Below are 26,883 nucleotides of genomic sequence, written 5' to 3' on the forward strand. Positions count from 1 at the left end.
TATTTACAGCTTATTTTCGCTATATTACTGTTATGTCGCTATGTTTACCGTTTCGTTGGAATGTCGCGTCCGTAACTTTTCTGTCATTGTTTTTCATCATTACTGTTTTTATTAATTACACGACTTCACTGAAAACAATCTGTGTGATTTATTCCTTGTTATTATATTATGTTTTTTATGTCTCTTCTATTCCCTAGTGAATCGTGATCTAAATAATTCTTTTTTCATCTCAGTTGTACTTTGGTTGTAGGTTGTAAACAGATACGGTTTATAGATGTCTTGTATTCAATGTATTTTCTATGTACTGCCCCCCTTACTCAATGCCTCACTTTGAGGCCTGTAAGGTATCTTTAAATAAATAAATAAATACCCGGCTGTGCCTTATCGCTCATCTCAGTGTTATGCGCCGTGTTCTGCCCTGCCCAGAGTCCAAGCTTGCAAATGATTGTGCTCCCGCACTTGAGAGCAACCATGCCCAGTCATCGCGTCGCAGTTTGCGTAGTTCGAGATTTGCTGATTTTGGACAATCTAGTTACGCGATAAGCTATCTGAATGTCATCACGAATGTGAATGATGTATTTCCAATTTTGTTTCTTCAGCTGGCTGGGCTTAATGTTCTGTTACTGCTGTCATCCGCAGAGATTTTCAGCGGGAGATGTCTATATGGCAATGATTGCCATGACCCGTATTCACAAAAACCTCTTACGCTGGAATTGTTCGTAAGAGAAAAGTTCAGCTGATCCTGATGCTGGACATGCTATGAGCGAGGGCGGCCGGCGATTGACAAAAAGCTTTTACGAACGAAAAGCTTTATGAATTCGGCCACTTATATCTGCAACGACTAGTGCAGTGCGCAAGCGCGTGCTCCATCGTTGATAGTTCGACATGTGCTTACAGGTGGGACGTTATGAGCTGTTCTGGCCACACATAACGAATATCTCGTACCGCTGTACAGAGATGGGTGAGTGAGGGTATCTGTGAAGGCGTGAAACCTACGCTCTTTGCCCGCTCAACGTGTTTTTCGAGCACCGAGTCAAAAAAAATTCTTCGAGTCGCAGCCCCTCGTGACATCGCAGTTTATAAAATCCGGGGCCCGTATTAACAAATCAGTTCTGCGGTCGATCAGTTTGAAAGAAGAAGTACCAGCCATTAGTGACAGGGAAGGTGGTTTTTTTTTTCCTGTTCGACGTTTCGATCACTTTTTATTGTACCTAATACATTACATTACATGCTAGTTCTTCGTCTATCCTTGATCTTCTTTTCGTGTCTAATCACCTGTTGCCTTTACTAATAGACTGTGAGAAAAGTGATGGTATCTCTGATCATAAGCTTGTAGTACTGTCTTTCAGCCTTTCCGCCAATACTGTAAACCATCCCCGCAAAAATGACGTGTTAAAGTTTGCTCGAGCTGATGATGTTGGGGTTCTAGAATTGCTAGAGGACTCTTATGAGAGATTCTCTGAATTTTATATGCATAATCAGGGTCCTGATTGTCTCTGGGAGTACTTTTCTAATTTGGTCATGTCTTCTATAAAACTGTATATACCTAAGCCTATAATGAAAACTAGCAATAGAAGCCCTTGGATAACTAGAGAAATAATACACTCAAAGAGATTAATAAAACGAAAACGTAAGAATTATAAAAAGAATCCTAGCACTCAGACTCGTTCCACCATTCAATGTCTTGGGAGGAATCTTAAGATACTTGTGAAAGAATCCAAACAAAGGTTCTTTGGCATCACAATCCCAAAATTTGTAAAAGAAGCACCAAGTAAATTTTGGAGATATATTAATCCAGCATCGAATGCTCGCTCAACGACAGAATCTAAGGAGCATCCTTCTTCCGAGAGTTTCAATGATTATTTTGCATCTGTGTTCACAGAAGATAACGGGATTATGCCGAGTATTGAAACTCCTTCTGACTGGCCGCCTATTGCTGACGTTGAAATTTCTAAACAAGGTGTGCTCAACCTTTTGCTTCAATTGAACATAAAGAAAAAGCCTGGACCCGATGGCATCCCTAACTAGTTTCTTTATCGATACGCCGAATGGAATTCTCAATATCTTGCATTAATTTTTCCGTCTTCACTTCATAGCGGTTTTTTTTACCAAAGGTATGGAAGCACGCTAAAGTGATTCCTGTCCTCAAAAGCGGCGGTGCTGATAATTTAGCAAATTATCGCCCTATATCAATTACTAGTACCTGTTCAAAGATGCTTGAACATATTATCTCGACACATCTGTTAAATTATAATAATGAATATAATTTGTTATCTATCCACGAACATGGCTTTCGTCAAGGCTTAACCACAACATCTTTGCCCATGATCTTTCAGAAACTATTAACTCTCGGGGACAGATGGATATGATCTTCATGGACTTTGCGAAGGCATTTGATAAGGTATCTCACCATAAACTACTAAGAAAAATTGATGTTATGTTCAAAAATGCTGCTATTACACAATTGTTCTTATCCTATTTTTTTTCTCGCGAGCAATATGTCGAAATTAGTGGTACAAGGTCTCAGATTTTATGTGTTAAGTCGGGAATTTCCCAAGGCAGTGCTCTGGGCCCCCTTTTATTCCTCTTATTTATAAATGACCTCCCGAATTAAATAGACGTTTCCATCAGGCTCTTTGCAGATGGCTGCATTATATACAATAAAATTGATACAGTAGGAGACCAGGCTAAATTACAAGCAAATTTACAGAAGATAAATGGTGTGATGAATGGCAAATGGTGCTAAACCCGTTAAAAACTGTAGTTATGACAGTCTCTAGGAAGTTAAATTTCTTAAACTACTCTTAATTTATTAGTAATCATGAACTTATAAGAGTTAATCAGCATAAGTATCTTGGCATGATTTGAACAAGTGATCTTCGCTGGAACCACCATATAGATTATGTGTGTGCCAAGGCCAACAAGTCACTCTGGTGTCTGAGGCGTAATTTACCATTTGCAACTCAAGAAACAAAACTTCTAGCTTATAAAACCTTAATTATACCTATAATTGAATATGCTAAGGTTGTCTGGGACCCTTACACTGCTATAAATATATCAAAAATCGAAAGAATACAGCGTCTGGCAGTCAGATTCATATTCAATAAATATCGGCGAACGGACTCCCCTTCTCAACTTTGTGTACAGGAAGACCTACCGACATTACAGGCTAGAACTAAATATGAAAAACTTAAATATATTTACCTAATAATTCATCATCATGTTCATATTAGGTATACAGACTTTTTTGAAGTTCTTTCCGGTGAAACCACTAGACATCGTCATTCAATGTTTATTCGTCCCCGTGTTATTCATACCGATTGTTTCAAGTATACCTTTTTTCCAAGAGCTATCAAAGAATGGAACTCCCTGTCGGAAGAAGCCGTTTCATCCTCATCAATTGATTCCTTCGCAAAACACATTGGAAATGTCCTAGTTTGTAAGTAATATACTTTGTTATCTTCAGCGGTTTATGCTGTTACCTCTGGTGTTATTAATTTTAATTTATTGTCCCTTTTTGTGTTTAAATGTACAATTTTCCATGTACAAAATATTTGATTTGTAAATGTTCGTATTCCTCTCCTGCTATAGCCCTGTGTAAGGGCTGGCAGTGTCTGTAAATAAATAAATAAATACATTTCTATATTATTTACATTGTACGGATTGCACTTACACTCGAATTTTTCCATCCCCACTATATAATGTCTTAACGGGCCCTTAGGGTACTCAAATAAATAAATAAAATAAAGTAACTTAGTGAAGGCAGCCGTCTAATGACAAACAACTCTCACGAACGAAAAGGTTTGGGCATTAGGCCCCAGAAACCATTATCGTGCACACTACTAATAGGTTTTACTTTTCAATAGTGTTACTCAATGAGCGATTAAAATATTACTAAGGTTTTATATAAAATGCTCAAAAATATTTACCGTCGCTTAAGTATCCTTACGTGATTTTATTTCCACCTTATTCCACTTTAATCCAACTTAATCCGCTTTAATTCACCTTCATTCACTTTACTCCGCCTTAAGTAAACTTACCTAACTTGTTCTAACTTTAATTAACATTACTTCAGTGTAATTCACATTAAGTACGCATAATTACTACTAATTAACGTTTTAATACCATTTACTATCTTCTGTGTTACTACTGAGGTCATGAAAGACTGATGACTTCACGTCTTCCCCATTGGCTGCGCCGGCACGTGCCCAACGACGCACGTTTACTCAGCAAGATAGCTGCGAATCGACGTGCGCACTGACGCATGCACTAGGCACGCCTTCAGTCAACCATAACCGCGGCGCCGCCGTTGCATCGGGGAAGCATGCTCGCCAGCGCCACCACTGGATAACACTCCCAGGGTTAGTTCCAGCAGTAAAACGTAAGTACCCCAGAAAGCAGATGGGAAGACGGCGCCGCGACAGCTCACTCGGTAAGACCATGGCAAGCGTAATGCGATGACGTAGGTTCGTATCCCACCTGCGGCCAGTTATTTTAAAGCGACAGCGTTAAGGAGCTCGTGTCGCAGAAAAGCCGGTGTCGTCGGTGTTAGCCGTGAGCGATAAATCCCAGAAGTCACTTCATAAATAAAAACATCTTGCAAGATCGGCTGGTGGGAATCGAACCAGGGTCTCCGGAGTGTGAGGCGGAGACGCTACCACTCAGCCACGAGTTCTATCGTGCAAGATCGGACAAAATCGCCTCTAGTGAATGCGGTGTTGCCTTAGAAACGCGCCGTAGAACGTTATACTGCGGTGTATATCAGTGATTATGACCATGTAAATTACAGAAGTCGCAGTTTCACGAGTAGCGAAGCACGTTTCCGCTACATTTCTTCTGCGCTCTGCGCACACGCAGAGCCATCTTGCGGCAAACGCAGAAGACCCCCTCCTCGCAATGTACGGCGCTGCCCCGACACGTGGCGCGCCACTCGCCCCATGATCGCGTCCGCCTTCATGGCGCGTCGCGGCCAGGCCCGTCGCGTGCCGATCGCGACGTTTGGCTCGCGTAGATCGTTTGAGTAAGCGGTGCGAACGGGGTGCGATAACGCTATCACGTTCCACTCTTGAAGGCGAAGTTTAAGCGTCCTCCAATATTTTTCATCCACTTTCATTTCCATGAATTTATGAATTATTGAATTCAATCAGTAAGTACAAGTAATTTCCCTTGTGTTGTCCTTCGTGTGTCTTTGTTTCATCATCATCATCAGCCTGTTTTATGTCCACTGCAACACGAAGGCCTCTCCCTGTCCAGCGCCAACCGATTCCAACTAGCGCCCGCGAATTTCCTAATTTCATCGCTCCACCTAGTCTTCTGCCGTCCTCGATTGCGTTTCCCTTCTCTTGATATACATTTTGTAACTCTAATGGTCAAACGGTTATCTAACCGGCGCATTACATGACCTGCCCAGCTCCATTTTTTTCTCTTGATGTCAATTAGAATATCGTCTCCACCCGTTTGCTCTCTGATCCAAACCGCTCTCTTTCTGTCTCTTTTATGCCTAGCAATCTTCGTTCCATCGCTCTTCGCGCGGTCCTTAACTTCTTCTCAATCTTCCTTGTCAGTCGCCAAGTCTCTGCCCCATATGTCAGCACTGGTAAAATGCACTGATTGTACACTTTCCCCTTCAATGATAATGGTAAGCTTCCAGTCATCTTTGTTTGTTGACTTCTTATGATATGATATGTATCTATGTGTGCGCCCCAGTATACTGAGCACGTTTCTGTGTGTGCTGAAGTATGACACGCACTTTAGTCTTTTCACGTTGTGGACACCACGTACATGTACATTGAATTGAATTGAATATCTTTATTTCCAACAGATTGGGGGAGACAGGGAAGAAAAGCTGCAAGTGCAGCTTGAAAAAACACCCTGCCCCCTATGACCACAAGACATGGGCAGCGTGGAGCTGCCGCGTGTTTTTAACAATATAAAAATCCACAGTTTTGCAAGAATGCATGAGAAGCGCTGAGTGAAAAGTGAGTAGTTGCGCGTAATCAAGTTACAAAACATTTCAGATATGACAGATGAAAAAAAAAAAACATATATACACATATATATGTAATATAAATGTGAAAAAAAAAAAGCTGTAAACTCATCTAATCTGCACTTCTGAAATAGCTGACCATACAAACATGAATATTAGTCCCGCTGATTAAGTCGAGAAAATTCTGATGGGGTAAGGGCACATATATCAATGCCAGATTTGTAGTAAGCATTTAAAAGCCTTGGTAAGTGGTTTTTTAGCATTTGTGAGCTATAATTAGTTCTAAAACGGTGCACTGTGCAGGGTTCTGTGTTTCTTCTGAAACGTGAGGGGACACGTTCTTCTAAACATGATAATTTAACAAGGGATAAATCGCTTTTCCTGTTCATGTGATAAAACTTCTGCAAAAGTCGACGCCTATAGATTTCGTGCACATGATCAATGACTCCTCCCATTGTCTTGTGGTGGGCACCTAGTCGTCTGTAGATGACGTTAGACCAACGCGTAGACCGTTTTCCATCGATGCGCATAACGTTTGCGTGGACAATTAGTCGTTATCACGCCACACCTGCCGGCCGCTGTCAAGCGCTCACACGATTGGCTTAAATTACGCATTCTGCTTCTGCATTGGGAAACTGTTCAATACCGGGACACGGTGGGCCCGGCTTGCACTATTCCGGGATCAGCCCACATTTCTTGACCATGGACGGACGGACAGAATATTCGGACCTACTCCCCCTATAATGCTACGCATTAAATAAAAAAAAGAATAAGTCTTAAGGCGAGCGAAACGACGAACAGCGCAAAATACAGCGCATTCTTGATCGTTCTTCGTTAGCTGACTGTATTTACTTAGATTTTTCTAAAGCCAAGAAGGTTACAGTTAAATTCAGATTGTCGCACACGACTACATCGACATCGCCAGAACTTGCAGCTCTCCATGCGGCTATGATGTACGTCACCGAAGAGCCAACAGAGAAATGGGTCGTATTTTGTGACTCTAAGGCAGCCCTTCACAGCATCAAGTCTGCATTACGTCACAGAACATACGAGCAGATGATATCTGACATCAGGGAAGTGCACCACCATGCTCTGGAAAGAGGGCACACCATTATATTTCAATGGATTCCTGCTCACTGTGGCATCGTCGGCGACAACGTAGCGGACAAGGCTGCCCGGTCTGCCCGCGAAGATACCCAGACGCGTTCAATACCTTTGGCGAGGTCGGACGCTGCCAGGGAACTTCGCCTACATGCACGCAAAAAGTCGCAAGATCTCTGGAGTTCAGGTGCCTTCAACTGCCGATTATATAAACTGGACCCCACGCTACGGCTACAACTGCCATCTAGCCTTTCCCGCGGCGAAGCAACCTTGCTGTACCGCTTGTGGCTGGGAGTAGCGTTCACAAACTCATACTCCTATCGCTTGGGAATGGCCGAGAACCCGATGTGCGATTCCTGTGGGTGCGAGGAGATCATCGAGCACCTATTGTGTACCTGCCCCCGCTACGATGTACAACGCCTCTCTCTGCGGGAAACTTTGCACCGACTGGACTTAAGACCGTTCACCGAGTCAAAGATACTCGGACTGTGGCCACACCCGTCACTGGCACGAAAAGCGAATCGTGCATTAGTGCAATACTTCAGGTGCACCGGTTTAAGAGACCGTTTATAGTGTCCCTGTGCATAGTGTCCCTCTCAAACGCACTCAGTGCTCACTCTCTCCCTTTTCCCTCTTTATATTACCCTTTCCCCCACCCCCAGTGTAGGGTAGCAAACCGGATGCTCTTCTGGTTGACCTCCCTGCCTTTCCTGTCCTTGCTTTCTCTCTCTCTATCTTTCTAAAGCATTCGACAACGTCTCCCACATACTTCTTTTTCATAAACTTAGTGAACTTAATATTGATAGTAGCCTTTATTTGTGGATCAGAGATTTCCTTTCAAATCGTTCCCAATTTGTTGTAGCCAACAAACTTTCCTCTAACCAATGTCCTGTTCAATCTGGAGTCCCACAGGGATCCGTGTTAGGCCCCCTTCTTTTTCTCATTTTCATTAACGACCTTCCCTCTTTAGTTTCTTCTAATATTCATCTTTTCGCTGACGACTGCGTTATTTTCCGTGTAATCGTTACTGATAACGATGCTAACATTCTCCAGTCAGATTTAAATTATATATCTAACTGGTGCAATACTTGGCTAATGGAATTAAATATTATCTAGTGTAAAGTGATGCGTATCTCTCGCGCATCCAGTAGTCCTGTTCCAGATTACCTAAACAACTCTCCTTTAGCCGCGGTTTCCTCCTATAAGTATTTAGGCGTTCATATCACTTCTAATCTAAGTTGGCCTCTGCATATTGAGAAGATAATTAGCAACGCCAACCGCATGTTAGGTTACTTATGCCGTAACTTTTCTGCAGCCCCTCCGTCTTTAAAGCTCTTATTATATAAAACACTCATTCGATCTAAATTAGAATACGCCACTCCAGTCTGGGATCCAAGCATTAACAATTTGGTTGCGTCACTAGAAATGGTGCAGAATCGCTCTACTCGCTTCATCTGTTCTTGTTATAACCGCACTGCTAGTATAACTTCTATGAAATCTGATATCTCTTCCATCTCTAGCATCCCGCCGAAAAAAATTTCGCTTGAACTTTTTCCATCGGCTTTACTATCACCCGACCCTCCGTGACGAATTCATTCTTCAGCCACATTATATATCTAACCGTGTTGACCATCGCTTTAAGGTTGGTATCGAGCCGTGTCCCATACTAAAACCTTTCTTTACTCTTTTTTACCTCGAACTTCACAAGATTGGAATCACCTTTTTTCCATCTTTGTTTCCATTAATGATAACACCTGATTTAAATATGCCTTAGCTAACATTGTATAATTAGGATTTACCATACCTTACCATGCTTTGTGATATTATGTTTGTTATGTTCATTATTACTTTGTTATTATTATGTTACTATGCACTGTGTTTATTCTCTACCCACTCCCCTCTGTAACGCTTCGGCCCTGAGGGTAAATAAATAAATAAATAAGAGAGAGGAGCACCCGCTCACTTAGCTGTGTAGATAGAGCCAAGCGGCCCGAGTTCTGAACCATTCAGTCTCGCAGATGGTCAAACTATTTTCTAGAACGTCGGTTCATGACCATTCAATAGAAAGCGCCAGAAAAATATCACGAGCGCAATGGTCCCGGTAAATTCTAACTACAAGCTCCTGATTCTAAAAGGGCGTACGTCAACATGTGGCACTTAGCGAACCAAAACCTCAAGTTTTGGTTCGCAAAGTTCATCGATGTTTCGTCAATGCATTGTCTGGTTTGATCTATGTCTACGCAGTGGCAAGAAAGAGATTTCGCAAACAACGTGATACTTGCAGGGCGCAAACATGCTAGCGCGTGTTTTGCTGCAAGCACTGGGTTTGGCTTCTATGGCCTTTACACTCGTAGAAATGCCTCTGACATTGTTGGGGGTAGAGAAGATGGTCCTTGAACCACCGCGTCCTGCGGCTTTCGTCATATTGTGAGAAATGTTGTGCCCATCAAAGGGCGAGTCGGGCTAGTTGGTCAGTGTTCATCATAATATTTTGTCGCGCAATCGCTGACGCACAGAAAAATAACAGGAGACGAAAACGGTAGACGGGACGTCTCTGCATTCACGAGTGGAATCTTTATTGGACACACAAACGATATAAGTATAGTTGCAAAGTTCTTACGTGTGCAGCAGCAGGGAGTAAGTAATGCAGTTACATCAGCAGAAGCGACTTCCCACCTGTGACAGCATGTTACTCCCGAAACTGTCAAAAAGCCAGGTAGCTGTTATTTAACAATGTTGGCGAACTACTTATCATAAAATGGCGGTGACTTGACTGATGCACGCTTCACCCCTCCTTCTGATATGGTATGACTCAGCTAGCTCGCGATTAGTTGACCTCGATATCTGAAAATAAACTGCGTTTTTAAAAACAGCAAAGCAACAGCGATCCATGCAATTGTCAGCAATATTTGAAGGCGTTGAGGCATTGAATATGTCGTGACGTTTCTTGAGGCAATCGTTCATGCACATGCCGGATTGCCCCTACATACGCCTTAGCGCAAGGTAAATGAACCATGTATAGTACGCCAGACACGCGTTCAACAAATTTCGTGCGATTTAACAGTTGCAAACTTTATTTGTCAGTCAATACAACATATACATACATAAATTCTGACCTTGCTAAGCATATTGTGCTTGTTGGCTGGTCAGGCAGCAGCTGGAGAATCTTTTCAAAATATTATTATTATTATTATTATTATTATTATTATTATTATTATTATTATTATTATTATTATTATTATTATTATTATTATTATTATTATTATTGAAACATACAAGCACACAAAGGAAACAGGGGAGGGCGCAAGCTCACAACTGCCACCGAGAGGAGCACAACGCCTGCCTACTCTTTTGAGAGGAGGGAATGAAAAGAGGAGAAGAGGATAGTAAACAAAGAAATAGGAAAGAAAATAAGAAATAAACAAATGACAGACACACGGACAAAAAAAAACTAGGAACACGGAAAAAATGTCTATACACGGGAGGCCCATTTCAGTTTTCTGCATGAAAGTTAGCAAGGCTCTATGGGCCTGGTCGCGTTGAGCAGCACTCCCTCTCGGAAACGGGCAATCGTCAAGGGTCGTACACTTGAGTCCACTCAGTCCATATTGCTTAATCTGCAGTGCACGTTGTGTGACGAATGCGGGACACTCCAATATAAGGTGTTCAAGTGTCTCACAGGAGCCGCAGGACGTACACAACGGACCGTCCACACGTCCTTGACGATGCAAGCGTTCGCGCACCAACGCAGGGCCAACTCTTAATTTCACTAACAGTGCTCTAGCACTACGAAGCAAGACACGACCATGAACACGGATAGGGAACGAGCCGTTTGCAACATGGTCGCCTGGGTGCTGCTTTCAAAGAAATAACTTCATATACATGCATTTCTTGTCTAAATATACACGACATCGTCGATAAATTTGACAGCACAAAATAACACATACAAAACAAGTTATACACGCGGCAATTAATTTACGCGCCATCTCTTAAATCAGTCATCTTTCCCTTGTTACTTGCAAGACATAAATCATCAGGAGTTTCATTAAATCTGGCTGGTACATAGTAATTGCGCATCTTTTTACCATAATTAGTATGGACCCGTAGTTTAAAAAAAGGTTCTATTTTCCTCAATTTGAAATCTTTTTTACGGGAGCTTTATATTCATTTGAGTAATATTACCGCGTCAACAAAATAAATTAAAACAGTTCACGAATCTAAAGGATGCCCAACTCGTCGCACTTCTCTTTCACGTCAACCGAGTGTAGTTTAGTGCCGTAAGATGTAGTGTTCACGAGTCTTGTTAGTATAGCCATTAATGTTTGCTTCTAATATTCTGAGCAGTTACCATATACAGTAATACCGTATTGTAAAACGGGTTCCACTAATGCTGTGTATATAGATTACTCGTGTAAGGTGAAGCTGAGATTTCCCCCGAAGGTGATACATCATGGCCCCTATGTATCATGATGTATTCAGTCATGATAGTGCGACGGGAAACATTGGTTTTGTTAGCAGGCAAGGTATCACGTTAAAGTATTTGTTTTTGCCAAAAACAAGACCTCGATCTTGTACTTTGCCCCGACAGCCTTCAAGTTATGCGTCATTTTGTGCACATATGGAATCATTGCCCGTTTTCTGTCTTCGTTCAACTTCCTGTCTTCGGTAGTTTTTCGCTCACTAGCATTTATTTCCTTAGCGTGGTTCTTGCATATGGATGTGAGTACTGCTACAGGGTAGCTTGTATCTTGAAATTTATTGACTTGAACGTCGGCGATGAGATGAGGTCCTGTTCCTTAAGTCCAACTAGTGCAGGCTCTGGTTGTGAGCCGCATTGCGTAATCGGCGCCATATTTAAATTTCAGCAGTGTGGAAGTGGATGTACCCCACCGGCTGATACGCAAGGCGTCTAAGCAAGCGCTCGGACTCTCACTCGGACGTCTACTTTTCGCCTCAAGGAGACAGCGGGGCAACAACGCACGGGAAATTATAGAGGCCCATCAGGTAAACCAGAAGGAAAGGCTGCAACGCACAACAGCGGGACACTGCGTCATGAAACACCTTGGATATTCCATACGGAAGAGCAGCGCACTGCCAAAAATCCCAACATGAATACAGGAAACTATGCACGTCTCACCAATTGCCAGAAACATGCAACCGAACTTCCACATCGGACGGCGACATGCCCTAGCGCAGGCGCTCGCGAGGAAGTATGAGAACCACCCCAATGTCTTGTATGCAGACGCGGCCAGCACCGCAAGAAGCACCGCATTTGTCACCAGCGTAGTCGACAATCACGGGACCGAAATAAATGCGTCGTCGGTTTCCAGAACGAGCACTGCAGAGGCAGAGGAACTAGCGTTAGCGTTAGCCATCCCGATGAGACCGCACTGGGAGTGCGTCATAGTTCTGACAGACTCTCAGACGGCACAGAAATTTTTCCAGGGCCGCACATCGCATTCTGATTGGGGCGCACCAGCTCCCGCCATACATCCAGATCGTGTGGACTCCGGGGCATGAGTCCTTACGCGGCAATCAGCAAGCACACGCCTACGCCCGAGCGCATGTACACCGGGAGCCGCGAGAGGGTCACGCCGAGCAATTCAATCCCGAGCCCATATTATTAACCTACACGCACGTCCTACAACACTATCGCCTTTCACGATAACACTACCGCCGCCTCATAATGCTTTGACGCGAGAGGAAGCCGTAATGCGGCGAAAAGTCCAAACAAACACATATCCACATTTTAGTCTCGCTGCGCTGAATTCCTATAAATGCCCACAACTGCGATCAATGCACAACGCTTTACCACATGGTATGAGCTTCCGCAAGCACACCACAGCTCACACCCATAACACACCCATAACACAACCCACCACACGGCAATGGGAGGCAGCGCTGTCCAGCTCAGATTCGACGGACCAGCCCAACCTAGTCAACCGAGCGGGAGAGGCAGCTAAGGCTGCTGGACTGCTGGGGAGGTATTCTGTAAGAGTCCACATAGTGGACATGTCCATTTCGTCTGCTGCTAAACTGCTGATTGGCTGGGTTGGGCTGCGCATCCGCAGCAACTAGGCGCCACAGCCAATCAACACCTCAGCAGCAGACGAAATGAACATGTCCGCTAGGTGGACTTTTACAGAATACGCCCCCTGGACTGAGGGGACCACTCGCTGCACAGCGGAAGAGCTACTCACGCTCGTGTGCTCTTTTTTTTCTCTAAAATTTACTCTCTCTCTCTCTCTCTCTCTCTCAGCGATGAGATCATCGCATCCTGACTTTGATGACACCTTCCCGATCGGATGAATAATTTCTCGCCATCTACTTCAACTTAGCCATGTCCTTCTTAATCTTTGGGAAGCCCTTAAATTAATCATTGGGCTTCACCTGCGAAAACCACCATCTGTTTATGAGGAGCGCCGTAGCGGGGGACTCCGGATTAATTTTGACAACCTGACGTTCTTTAACATGCATCCAGTGCACACTACACAAGCGTTTTTTTGCACTTCGCCCCATTGAAATGTGGCCGAGGCGGCCGAGAAACGAACCCTCGTCCTCGTGCTTAACAGCGCAACGCCATAACCGCTAAGTTAATGCGGCGAGTTCAACCCTTCGATGAAGACTCATGAGATCCGTTGCAGTTTAGACATTTACTGACAGCGGCAGCACAGTTATCCGTGGTGTGTGGCTCAGCGCAGCGGAGACACACCATTTGGTTCTCACAGGCGCTGCTCACGTGCCCCAGTTAAATTTATGCGGTTGCGTCATTGAAGAGGCTTCGGAATAAAAAGCCGGACAGGATGTCGAAAGTGATCCACCTCAACGCGTGATGAGAGACAATTGCCCTTCAGCACAGTATCCACGAAACGTGAGTTGCCTAGACGGGAAAACATCTACGATGACGGCAGGATCATTTGCTCGTTTCCCGAAAATCGGCAAATCATTGTTGTGTATGGCCTAGTCTACGCCATAAATCACACAGGTCATGTCCTGAGAACCCATCAGGATGTGGATGTCGGTGATTTTGTTTGTCTCCAATAAGTTCTCCACTAACATCGAGACAGATTTCCTGTTAAACCGCTTCATATTACCGGTGGCGAGTGCCGGCACAAATATTATGGTATTTGCATCAGGCCTCCGTGGGGTGTGGATCCTGCAGTTCGCGTACTCGATGACGATTAGGTCCTTGTGTTCCTTTTCTTCACGTTCCCGTTGCGCACAAGTTCGAAGTCATCCTCGGAAGGGTCCTCGCTACTGAACGAGCAGACATGGACGTCTTCGCTGTCGCTATTGTAAACCAGACGAGTAGCAGGTAACAAAAAGCACTTTATTCAGAAACGCAGCCGAGTATATAAGGAGCATTGCGATAAGCAGTGGGCGTGTTGCACATGCGCACTGCTTGACTTCCAGGCATGATAATGCGCTCCAGTACAGCTATCACTCTGTAGACTGATCCATTTCCTGGAGACGGCTGTCGCTGACGTTGCCGTTTCCGACAGACTCCCGGAGCGGTCTGCTTCCATCGCCACCGACCAAGGAGCAACGACCGACAGACATACACTAATTTCAACAGAAATAACGACAGGTAGCGAAAACAACACTCTGCCAAAAGACAAATCGTCCTTTTTCAGTTTGCACTACACATTTCGTCAACGCAGCATGGCGAACGCCGGAAGTAAGAACCAAGAATGAAAAACAAATAATTACTAGGTGCATTCGTTACTAAATCGCTAAAGTAATCGCTAAAACTAAAGTAATGTTTAACAGTCTCGGAAGAGAACAGCAGTTTACGATAGGTAGCGAGGCACTGGAAGTGGTAAGGGAATACATCTACTTAGGGCAGGTAGTGACCACGGACCCGGATCATGAGACTGAAATAACCAGAAGAATAAGAATGGGCTGGGGTGCGTTTGGCAGGCATTCTCAAATCATGAACAGCAGGTTGCCACTATCCCTCAAGAGGAAAGTGTATAACAGCTGTGTGTTACCAGTACTCACGTATGGGGCAGAAACCTGGAGGCTTACGAAAAGGGTTCTGCTGAAATTGAGGACGACGCAACGAGCTATGGAAAGAATGATAGGTGTAACGTTAAGGGATAAGAAAAGAGCAGATTGGGGGAGGGAACAAACGCGGGCAAATGACATCTTAGTTGAAATCAAGAAAAAGAAATGGACATGGGCCGGACATGTAATGAGGAGGGAAGATAACCGATGGTCATTAAGGGTTACGGACTGGATTCCAAGGGAAGGGAAGCGTAGTAGGGGGCGGCAGAAAGTTAGGTGGCCGGATGACATTAAGACGTTTGCAGGGACAACATGGCCACAATTAGTACATGACCGCGGTAGTTGGAGAAGTATGGGAGAGGCCTTTGCCCTGCAGTGGGCGTAACTAGGCTGATGATATATATATATATATATATATATATATAGATTATTTATTTATTTATTTATTTATTTCTCACGTCAACAATGGTGAGTTTGAATGAAGCTGTAAAACGAAGCAAATATATTCTTTTTTTTTTCTAATGTTGTGCAGTTATATTTCGTAAACAAGTGACCTTCGAGTGTATTCTGTCTAGGTATTTGTACGCATGTCTTTTTTATGTAATTCTGCTTTCTAGCCACACTCGGGCACATTTCTGCACGAGTTTGAGAGATTTGGGTGATGCATGCGGCCTGCGTGCGGTGTTGTTGTAGAGGCAGATGCTTTCATGAAGACATACGGCCGGTAGCCTCTACTTCTCTTCTGCACGCAGACTGGATAATGAATGAATGAATGAATGAATGAATGAATGAATGAATGAATGAATGAATGAACCTCCTTGCCAGCGTTACTTGTATCCAGTGGAACGCGCATCACAGCAAATGGCTTCGTTCCGGGATTCTCTCTCTCAGCATTACGAAATTACGAGCTTAACCATACGACGAGGTTTAAGTACACAATTGCAATGTGTATAGTAATACGTAAAGTTTTTTTTTTTTTTGTTCTGATATGTCTCTGACTAAAACAGGTGGAAGAGGGGGGGGGGGAGGGGGGAGGGGGGGTTCGGTGATCTGACATCTTTGGTGATACTGACGTCTGCAAATTTTCACGCGCATCATCCACTACGGAATTTGAAGATGAAATCATCATGTTCTATAACCATTTTGTAAGCATATAAAGCTTTAGCGAACGCAACGCTGCGTGTGATTCTTTTTCAACACAAGTGCGTGTTGTTTTATTTCGAAGCCCGTATAACCTGAATGACAACTACGGTGAATATGACAAACAGCGCCGGCCAATTTTTGTCTTTGGTCTACACTTTCTGAAAGCCTTCAAGTATGTAACGACGCGAGGTAGCTCTGTAGGGGTTAAAGATTTAAAGATTCAAAAACTAGCCTTTGAAGGAAATGTATAATATTTATTTATATAGCAGAATGGTGAATTGCCTTTATTGTATACACGAGGGTAAACAAGTGCCTGAAATACTTTCACACGTCGGAAAGAAGTGCCTTTATTCTTTTTTCTTTGAAGAGGTGCTCTTTTTTATTTTGTCACAAGTGAAAATTGAAAAATCCGTTTCCTTTCCCGTGCGTGTTTTCTGACTACTGACTTAGCCAGATGCTTCTGACAGTTGCTTTCACATAGGAGGTGTTCAAGGATTCCACTCAAAAAATTTCCCGCCGCACGACGACCCATGTTCCTTTTTGGATTACGAGCAAAGAAAACACCACGCACAACCTGGAATAAATGTTTCTTAGCAGGAGCCAGCTCCTGCTCTCGAATACAGTCCTCTAGAAAAATGACAGCATTGCGTCGCACTGTGTTCTCTCACAAAAACTGAAACACTAACCGCACAAAGACTGAGTGCGCACCCTTGATTAAAATGATGGGGTTTTAGGTGCCAAAACGACCATCTGATTATGAGGCACGCCGTAAAGTGGGACTCCGGAAATTTGGACTACCTGGGATTCTTCAACGTTCACCTGAATCTAAGTACACGGGTGTTTTCGCCCCCATCGATATGCGGCCGCCGTGGCCGCGACCTCGTGCTCAGCAGCCCAACGCTATAGCCACTAAGCAACCACGGTGTGTTCTCCTCTGATTGCAAAAATGCGCTTATTAGTCACTGTGCTCCAAGGCTCGGACTAAGTAGGAGCTGAATTCACAAGGTTTTCGCCCGAAATGACTACTTTGCATTGACCCGCGGGCTTCGCTAATAACACGTTTACTATCCAAATTGGGTGGTGCTTCTGAACCGCTTCAGCGTACGAAATTCCTGGTTTAAATTCGTGTTAAACTTGAATTTGAATACTAAAGAACCTGTTGATTTCGCTAATATTGATAGGCAGCCATTTATCTGTTGAGCTTGCTCAACTCTTTGATGTGTTTGTGTTTATGTGCCATTCTTATTTTATTTTCACCTCAACCCTCTGCGATGCCCGTAACTCTATGGGTAAATAAATGCCACGAAATGTCTTGTAAATTTCGATCCCGGTTGGCGCAGTAAGCGTCATCGCGCCCACTAAAATGTACATCGAAGGAAAGAACTATAGCACATGACACGCCGCACTGGCTCAGTGGCTACGGTGCTTTGCCGCTGAGCACGAGTTCGCGGGTTTTAAATGCCGGCCGCGACGTCCGTATTCTTCGGCGAAGTGTGAAGAATTCATAAACACTCGTGTACCGTGCTCTTTGGTGCGCATTGCAGAATGTCATGTTGTCGTAATTGATCCCGGACACTCCCCTCCCCGACGTCTCTCAGAGCTCTTTAGACGCTTCAGGACGTTAAACACCATAACTTTAAAAGGGTATATTCGTGGCTACGAATCAACGAATAAATTAATCAATCAGGTACCCGCCTTCGGGCGAGACAGTGCTGGTATCCGCGGCAAAAGATTTCCCCGCCTTTATCAACCAATTTACCCACGCTTCCAAGCACCCCCCCCCCCCCCCCCCCGCACCCGTTTCAAGCACTTCTTTGGCTACAGTTAATGGTACAGTACATGACGGGCTTTCCTGCAGTTTTAGATAGCTGACGCTTTTGCAAGTCAAGGCAGCAAAATGCTATCACACAACACCATTACCCTATCTTAAGGAGATTTTGCGCTTCAGTGCCCGCATTCACATACAATAAAAGAAAAACAGCTCTTGCCCTAAATTTATTCGTAAGAGCTGCTGCCAGCCGATCGCGATGTTGGACTCATTATCAGCGAAAGTGGCTGGCCAATGGCACAGAGCACTTACGAACTAAAACCTTTGTGAATTCGGCCTCTAGATGTGTTCCTATAGAGTATTTCTTAATCTCCACTCTAGGCGCGTGCACATCACGAAGGCCACGTACCACCAGCTGGACGGCAAGTTCGAGACCGAGCCCGGAAATGGCCAGCAGCGGGACCAGTACCTCGCCGAGCACCAGATTGAAACATTCCTCATCGCCCCACAGAAGGTGAGAATCTACACCTAGCGGTAGTCTCTCTGCTGTAGTTTCCAAGAATTCTTCAGGTAGCAATGCAGTTCTCTCAAAGTTTCCCAAAAGTACAGGAATGTTCTTCTCAAGATAACGTCAGAGTTTCCAAACGTATCGGGGACTTCATGACTGCCGTTCCCTGTAACTGAATTTAGGGAATCATAGTGGCACTGGAATGCCTGGTTTCACGCCCTTATATAGAGATCAAGGTTTGGTGATGAGTCAACTTAAGCTGTCAAAGTATACAACAACAGGCTCGAGTAAATCTCGAACGTGCTGTGCCTGCGCGCGATTCAATCCACCTAACACACTTAAGCTGACCTAAGCCTTTCGCAACCAACGCTGCCTTTCTCCTGAAAACGCCGTAGTGCGGCACGCGGGCCGATGCACTACGCCGGCCGATACACGTGCTACTCACGCGAGTGCAGCGAGGAGCGACAAAACGGATCCCTGCTCCGACTCCGAACCTTTTCTGTATTGTGCATATATATTGGTAAAATGTCTTGGTTTCGCCTACTGCATCAGAAACGGGAACATCAGGAACCGTAAAATGATTTGCACCCTTACAAGTGAATAAGGATGTCAGTCGGTCTGTAACTCCCAACCTTACACCTAAAAAGAGTGTACGGGTGTGGGATATAGTCATATTTACACCCTTATTCACTTTTATGGGTGTAAATTATTTTACAGTGTATACCTGCCGAACGCCTTATCCTTTACATGAAGCGTTTCTGGCTAAAGGAATTATTTTATACATGTGGGCCTGCTTTTCGTCGCATGCTGAAGGCACCTGCCTTCAAAGAGTGTCGCAGGCAGAGAACTGTGCGTCACGCTATTTCGTGTCGTTTTCTCGCAGAAAGATGCCTCCGAGGAGAGCCCGCAGACGGTACGGGAGAACGGCAACCGACATCGGTCCACCTCCAAGATGTACAAGCACGTCGAGTGCTGGGGCGCCGACAAGCCGTTCGCCAACATATCTGAGACCACCCTGGCTAAGAACGTCGGTCTGACGGTACGTACACCCAGCATACCACAGAGCCCGCCTGCACTGCCCCTGTAACAAGTAAACGCGCGAAATAATATCATGGTTGTTTTATACGAGAAAATACCCGCGTCAGCGTTCTTCACACGCCCTGTGTACACAGTATTTGCACTACCGGTCAGAATTTTGCGGAGAGCCAGTACTGTGGTGACGTCACTACCTGAAAAAATTATTGATGCGGCTCTAGATGGCGTTCAGGCCAGGAATCCACCAAGCCCACTGACGAGTACGCCCGGTTGTAGGAATGAAGGAAAAATGGTTTATTTTAGATTATTTACACTGGCTCCAGATCGGAAGCCCACTCCACATAGGAGAATATTAAACGTCTTGAGTTCACATCAGGGCACGTCAGCACACCTCCCAATGCACCAAAAGTATCCGCTTTTAATCCTGTCGTCTTCCCTAGGAGACTAGACTAGGGAATTGCCTCGTGGTAAACGTCTAAGCAATGCTCATCGCCGTATTGAGACGTAACATTACTTTACTGCGTAAAGCAGTAATGTCTTGAATCGATATGAATGTAATGTTACACTTAGTGCACACTTTAACGGAGATTAGGTGCTCGCGTAGAGAAACTCAATAAACTGAAAGAGATCCGAAAATTTGCAATATTGTGGGATAATCCTCACAGTCATATTTATTGCTAACGAAGACTCATACACCTTTGGCAGTCTGAAGCGCGGTAGTTTGCAGAGCGGCCTTCTGAGCGACAGTTATTCTCAGCTTTCGTCTTAAGAAGGCGTCTCTTCAGTGTCAGTCAACGAAGCGTCGTCATCATGCCGTCGTTGTCTTGGCGTCGTCTCATCGTTACTGCTGCACGCTGTAAATGATTTAAGGACGCCAAGGGTGTCTGTGTCTTTCGATGTTGTCGTTGTGATAAATGTATAATGAATTCTTTCCCTCGGCCCAGTAATTTAGGTACGTTAATGATCGACGTTTTCCATTAGTTCTCATTAGTTCTAATATAATGAATGTGACTCTCTTTTCTAAATGCTCTTGTTCAATGTGACCGTGGCTTATTTCCTGTTGTAGGACTTCAATTTCCATTACTATACTTATATATATATATATATATATATATATATATATATATATATATATATATATATATATAATTATACAGATGAAATGCTAGACTGTCCATGCAGTGCTGTTTTGGATGGCACTAAACTACCAGCGGCATTCAAAGTTACTTCGAAGTCTTTTATTATGGTGGCGGCTATCAGTTAGCAAGCTTACCAAGATATAGCAGTTCCGGATCTTCCCTCTTCCTTGCTTGCATTTCTAACTTTTTCAATTTTCGCTCATCGGCCGTATAAATACAGCTAGAGCCACCAATGACGAGTCACATGTAGTAAATATACCGCCAAAATCGCCCCCCTTTCTTTTATTTTTTTCCAGGAGTTACCATTTTGTGCCTATGCGTTTGACATTACTGCATTAAAGCAATAAGCCGAGTACCTAAGTGTACGAACTTTCGCCCAATTTTCATGCTTCTAATAGATTTCGCCCGTGCCCAATAATGTCCTCTAGCTCCCCTCACCAATTCCTAGTTCGCATGTTAAAGTTAGTCTATACTTCTCGTAAGGAATTCATCCCGGCCATGTGAATTAGGTGGACATGGCACCTCTCTTCACGAACTAAAGTGAAAGCAAACTACGAGGGACGTTTCGAAAGTAAGTTTCGTCATTTTTTTGAAAGAGAAGATGGTACACCAGGAGCAACAAACAATCGCCATAAGAATCCACGCCCGCTGCTGGTTCAACGACGGAAGGAGCGTCAGCGGAGGAAGAATGACGCATGCGCAGAGCGCCGAAGAAGAGAGATTAGCAGCAGACCGGGGTGCCCGAGGTTATTCCGAGTACAAATCACGATGGCAGACAGACGTGTTGTGACAACGTGGTCTCCAACGGAAGTGCGGGCTGTTATCCGGTATGAATGGGCACGTGGGACTAGTGTGTCCGTCATCCACGAACGCCTACAGATTGTGTATGGTGAAGAGGTCATGTCTCAGGCCTTGCATCGCAGGACATCGAGCTTTACCAGAGTGTTTTTTTTTTTTTTTTTTTCAAACTGACTGCACGCTACGGCAAATGTCTCAATGCTGGTTGCGACTGTGTGGAAAAATTGTGCAAAGTGTATAGTTTCTGATGCGATAGTGTATTTTTCTTTTTGGCAATAACGTTTCCATGTGAAAATAAATGACTAAACTTACTTTCGGAACATCCGTCGTAGGAGCTCGGTGCGCCCTTGCAAGTGTTTCGCTTGCAAGTGTTTCTCAAATAGAGAGTCACATGAACGCGCAGCACATATAACAGAGGGTATGGAAAGAAGAGAAAAGCCAATTTTTTACCGAGACGTAGTGGCAAGAGCGCACGCCGGAATGACAAATAGCATCGTTTAAGCGCTGGCAGGCTCGTAAGTTAGGCTCAGAAAAGACGTTGGAAGTGTTTTCTACTCAGAAGAAAAGCAACGAACAGCCTAAAACAGTGAGCTTTCCGGTTTCTATATATTTGCTTTGTCTCCACCTAAGATCTACATCCTCATGACATAAATACGCATTGTGCGTAAATATTCTAGATATTTTAAGTGCGAGAAACAAAAGTCTACATAACTGCTCATAAGCCTACTCTTAATGTTATTTTGTATCGTGCTTTATTTTTTTCTAGTGATTTATTGGCAGGCCATTCCACGCACTAGTGAGCTGCCACCCTCATGTTATTTCCAGCCAATAGCTTCCCAGCAGCAAAGCCTGGACGTTAAAAGGAAACCCTACGTCCAAAGTTGTTCTTATGCTTGCCAGTAAACGCAAGATAAAGCAGCTGCGCTATCAGGCACAATGAAACTTTCAGACTAGAATCTCAGTGTGAAAGACTTCGGGAAGCAGTGTACATGGTCTTGACGGTGAAACGCATTTTATTTGACGTTTGCCTTTGTAGGTGTGCGCGCCATTCGTGTGTCATGACAGCGTTGTCGTGCTTGGAACGCATGTCTTGTTCATTCTTCAGTCATATAGGGTAAATTTAAATATTCTGGGGTTTATGTGCCAAAACAAAGACATTATTACAAGGCACGCAGTCGAGTGGGGGGGGGGGGGTAGCACCGGGCTAATTTTGACCATTTCGAGCTCTTTAACGTGCACCCAACGCACGGTGCACGAGCGTCCTGGAGCGCAGCGCTTCGGCGCCCATTCCTGCGGCGAGAATCGGCGTTCCTCGTAACCGATCGAACGAGCACAGGGAAGGATGAAAGAGCGAATGCGGAGCGCAGCAGGGGATGAAAGACGGCGATAGCAAGGAGAGCGCGAGGAGGAGGGTGCAGCGAAACCATGAGGCGGAACCGGAGGTGGAGGGTATGGCGAAAGCGTAAGAAGAAAAGCGCTGTGTCGCGCAAGACGGGCACTGCGGAGACGATGGCTATGAGATGGCGCCAGATTAGCGGGCGTCGTCTGTTCGCCGATGACGCCACTGATACCGTATATGGGGGTCTGTATGCGGCGGCTGCTTGAATCGCGCCCACGCGTCACCCACGCGCTGCCTCTCGCGATCTCCTGATTAGCTAGGCATTCGCGCCACACTTCGCTCTGTTTGCGATGTGCCGCACGATACCGATTGTTCGCACCAGCCAATTTATCGGGAAATGAAAACATGGGTAGAGCTGCGCTAACGTTGCGCATCAGGGAGCATCATAATATTCAGTGAATTTTTTTCGCTCTATCCCCATCGTATTGTGGCCACCGTGGCTGGGCCCGTGCTGAGCAGTACAACGGCATGGCCACTGGGCTACCGCGCGGCGACATTTAATGCGAAAGCATTTTCTGCCTCATGTCCCATGAGGCACAAAAAAAGAATTCGCTGCGGCTTAGCTCAGCTAACCCTGGATATGCAAAGCGAAAGCTTGGTTTTCGCCCTTCCTCAGTCGGCTCGCTCTTCCTGAGTCTCCGACGCTATCTTCGCGCGATCGGCATTCCAGACCCTCTCCAATGAAGCAGCTTGCCGGGCGATATCCGCGGGGCGTTCAGACGCCGCTTGGCCACGACAGCTCAAAGCGTCCAGCTCCCGCGCAACGCTCAGAGAAGACGGCCCGGCCTCGCTCTGCTCGCACTGACCTCGCCAAGCTCGCACTGACTAGGCGAGCGCGGCGCTCCTCCAGGCGCGCATCGAGTCGCCTAGTCAGGTGGTGGTGACCCAGCTGCAGAGAGCGCATGTGCCAAGCCGCCGGCAGCGGCGGCTAGCGCACACGGCGGCGGAGCTCGTCGCGGCGAGTCACGTGATGCGTTGCCAAGGCTACGGCGCAGCTGCGGTCAAATGGAAGTCAAATTGCTGGCGACGGCGAAGCTCGGTTCGACTAGGTTAGTAAAGCTTTCGCTTATTAATCCGGCGTGATCAAGCCAAGTTGGGAAAATATGGCCGACGGCGCAAAGAGTAAACACAGGTCAAAAATTGCTCGGATAGGCGTCAAATTACTGAGGGAGGTTCCTGTAACCAAAGTGATGTAATGGTCTTGAAAAGAAACTTTGGTGCATTTGGGTTGGAATCGAGCCCCGACCTGCGGGGTGCGAGACGAGCACGATTCCCCGACGCCACGGCGGCTCGACGATTCAGGCTGACTAAAGGTGTGCCTAGTGCGTGCGTCATTGCACACATCACGTCGCAGCCATCTATCTACGACGTTATAGTGAGGTGACTTAAGGTGGAGTAAAGTGAATTAAGGTGAAGTAAACTGCATTAAGGTGAATTAACGTGAATCAAGCTTGATTCAAGTGGCACTGGAATGCAAAGTTTATTAAGGTGGAAAGGTTAGTACAAATTAGAGCAAGGTTGATTGAGATAGAGTTGTGAAGGACATATGACGATGTAGGATGTCAGGTGTCATGGACGTAACCAATTAATGAGATAAGTCAAAATGCTTTCGCATTCAAATTACGTAAGGATACTCAAGTGACTGTCAATTCTTTTCTTAAAGTTGTTTGGTTCGGTATTTGCAAAAGGAAAAGGAAAGAAAAATTTAGAGTTGGAGAGCATTTTGACGTTGGCAACGGCAAAATCTGTGCGCGGCCTGTACAGGCACTATCATTATTTAGGGTATAGCTGCGAACACTGTGTAACACAAAAGCACGCGCCACGCTACTTCTGGAGATGACCACTACCACCTCAGCGAACTCTAGTAAGCGGCTGTTTTCATGAGCATACTTTTGTCCTTTTTTGCAGCCGCAAATATAGGGTGTTTCGTGTTGTTGTTGTTGTTCTTTTTTTTTCGTTGCAACAAATTTCTAAACATTGCCTGTGGCTAATAGCACAATTCTAACACGATCTAAATTACTAGATCAGGCCTCGCAGTACTTCTACGAGAAATCAAAATGCTTAATTAAATAATTAACACAATTGCACTAGTTAAATGTTAACTAATTACTTTACGGCACATATTTCAATCTACGAATTGTAGACGGTGAGTTCACAAGCCATAACCAGCTTGCGCACTCACCGGCTACAATTTGTCGATTCAAATATGTTTGAGGACTGTGGTAATAAATAATTTGTGGACTGAAATATAGCGCGCATTAACAGAAATAAGCAGAGGCTTACTTACGCATATCACCCTCCGAATGAAAACTGGACTGATTTCAGAAAGCTTTTCGTTCTTAAGTGATCTTTCTCGTTGGTCGGCCGTCTTCGCTAATAATATATCCAGAATCAGGATTGGCTGGAATTTTCTCTTACGAGCAATTTTACCACAAACGCTTTTCTTGTGAATGCGAGCCCTATTCGTGATTTTTTCTACACCTAAGGTATTTTAGCTGCTTTGCGGGACCATTACCGTTATCACCAAAGCTTTTCGCACGCTAGCTGGTTCTCCGGACACCTGTCAGGCGCATGCGCCATGTGGGTTAGCTAGCACGCGCAAAACCTACAGGTGGTCGCGATGGCAACGGTAAGCGCAATACGATTTCGCTGTGGCGAGGACAGCCTATCGATTCTCCCACACGTGCCGCCTTATCAAAAGCCTCCCCGTGGAGAAACAAGGGTAAAACAAATACAGCGCTGGCGCGCTACGCGTTTCGAAGAACTCGCACTTCTGTGGGATGGGTCGTGCTTCGTCCAGTTCAGACGTTTTTCTCTTTTTACGTTTACGCAACAAGTGTCCTGTTTTAGTCATGTTCCTCCACGAAGGATCACACTTAATAGGTCGAGCAAGACAACCACGCCTCGGACGTAGCAACACTGAAACCCCAAGAAAACGTTTCTGACGCTTCACACACAACATGCAGCCCCTGACGCGGATGTCACGCTCTGTTATAGAGAGAACGATCCCTCAAAAACTCTGCTTCAACGGCGTGAGCATAAGGTATTCCTTCCTGTGCGATCCAGACTTGCCACTCAGTATTTCAGTTCCGATACTTGCGAAATCGTACTCAACCTTTCTTTGATCAGCTCAAGTTCGATCCTTCCTGCATGCTGGCAGTGGGTCATTGACAGCCTGCCCAGGGGTCGTTGGCAGTCGGGCAGCCGACGAGAGCGCGGCGGCAAGGTGGCTTGCCCTGCTTATCTCTTTCCTTCGGACAGGTGTTCTGCTGCGAAGCCGTCGGGTCTCAAGGGGGCATCGGCCGCAGCTCACGTCCGAAATTTCCGTCGCCGCGTCCCTCCCTTCGCGAGTCTCGACGGCGCGAGAGCCGCTGTATCTGCGCGTACGCTCAGCGGGGACCTGGGGGCGCGTAGGAAATAGCAGCGACACGGTCCATGTGCGAGGAGGACGCCGAGGGAATGTCCGCGCCAGAATCAAGAGATTCCTCATTTCCGCGCGGGAAATACGTGGCGTGAGCGGCTCTCCCGAAAAACTCGGGCCACCGAGCTCCGGAAAGAGAAAGAGTTCGCGCCTTTCCGCGCCTTCTTCCACCCTCACGCCAGTGTACTCCGACACAGTGCCTTTCCTGTATTTGCTTTTTTTCTTTCTTTTGTTGTTGTCGCTTTTGCCGAACCTTTGCCTTTCTTTCATTCTTTTTCTCCGCGCGGGGCCCACACGTGTATATGGCCCGAAGCCGGCTGGCGGAAGCCGAGCTCTTTCTTTCCGGTCTCGTTTGTTCGGTTGGCTAAGCTTGACAGCGTCAGTCTTGCCTGGAAATTTCCCGCTTGGTTTGCGCAATTCCCTTCGGTGGCCTCCTTCAGAACAGTATGCTTTAGAGAAGAAACTCCGTCGCCAGGAGGATTACTCTCTCTGCTCGCACTATGGAAGGCAGCTGCCTTTACTATACGCCCCCCTACCTTTTGCTTCGTTTCTTTGGCCATAGTAATAGAACGCAATTA

At 45.4% G+C, this 26,883-nt stretch overlaps 1 protein-coding gene across 1 annotated transcript in view; it reads left to right on the top strand.

Moving 5' to 3' along the window:
• Positions 1-26,883, top strand: part of Ac76E (adenylate cyclase type 2 Ac76E) — an 875,452-nt gene that overhangs the window by 778,591 nt on the left and 69,978 nt on the right. Inside the window, exons 9-10 of the mRNA XM_050195342.3 lie at positions 18,387-18,519; positions 19,397-19,552. Of these exons, the coding sequence (XP_050051299.2) occupies positions 18,387-18,519; positions 19,397-19,552 (289 nt within the window). The remainder of the gene's footprint in view (positions 1-18,386; positions 18,520-19,396; positions 19,553-26,883) is intronic.

The sequence above is a fragment of the Dermacentor andersoni genome, chromosome 1, assembly GCF_023375885.2.
Source record: "Dermacentor andersoni chromosome 1, qqDerAnde1_hic_scaffold, whole genome shotgun sequence".
NCBI classification, from domain to species: domain Eukaryota; kingdom Metazoa; phylum Arthropoda; class Arachnida; order Ixodida; family Ixodidae; genus Dermacentor; species Dermacentor andersoni.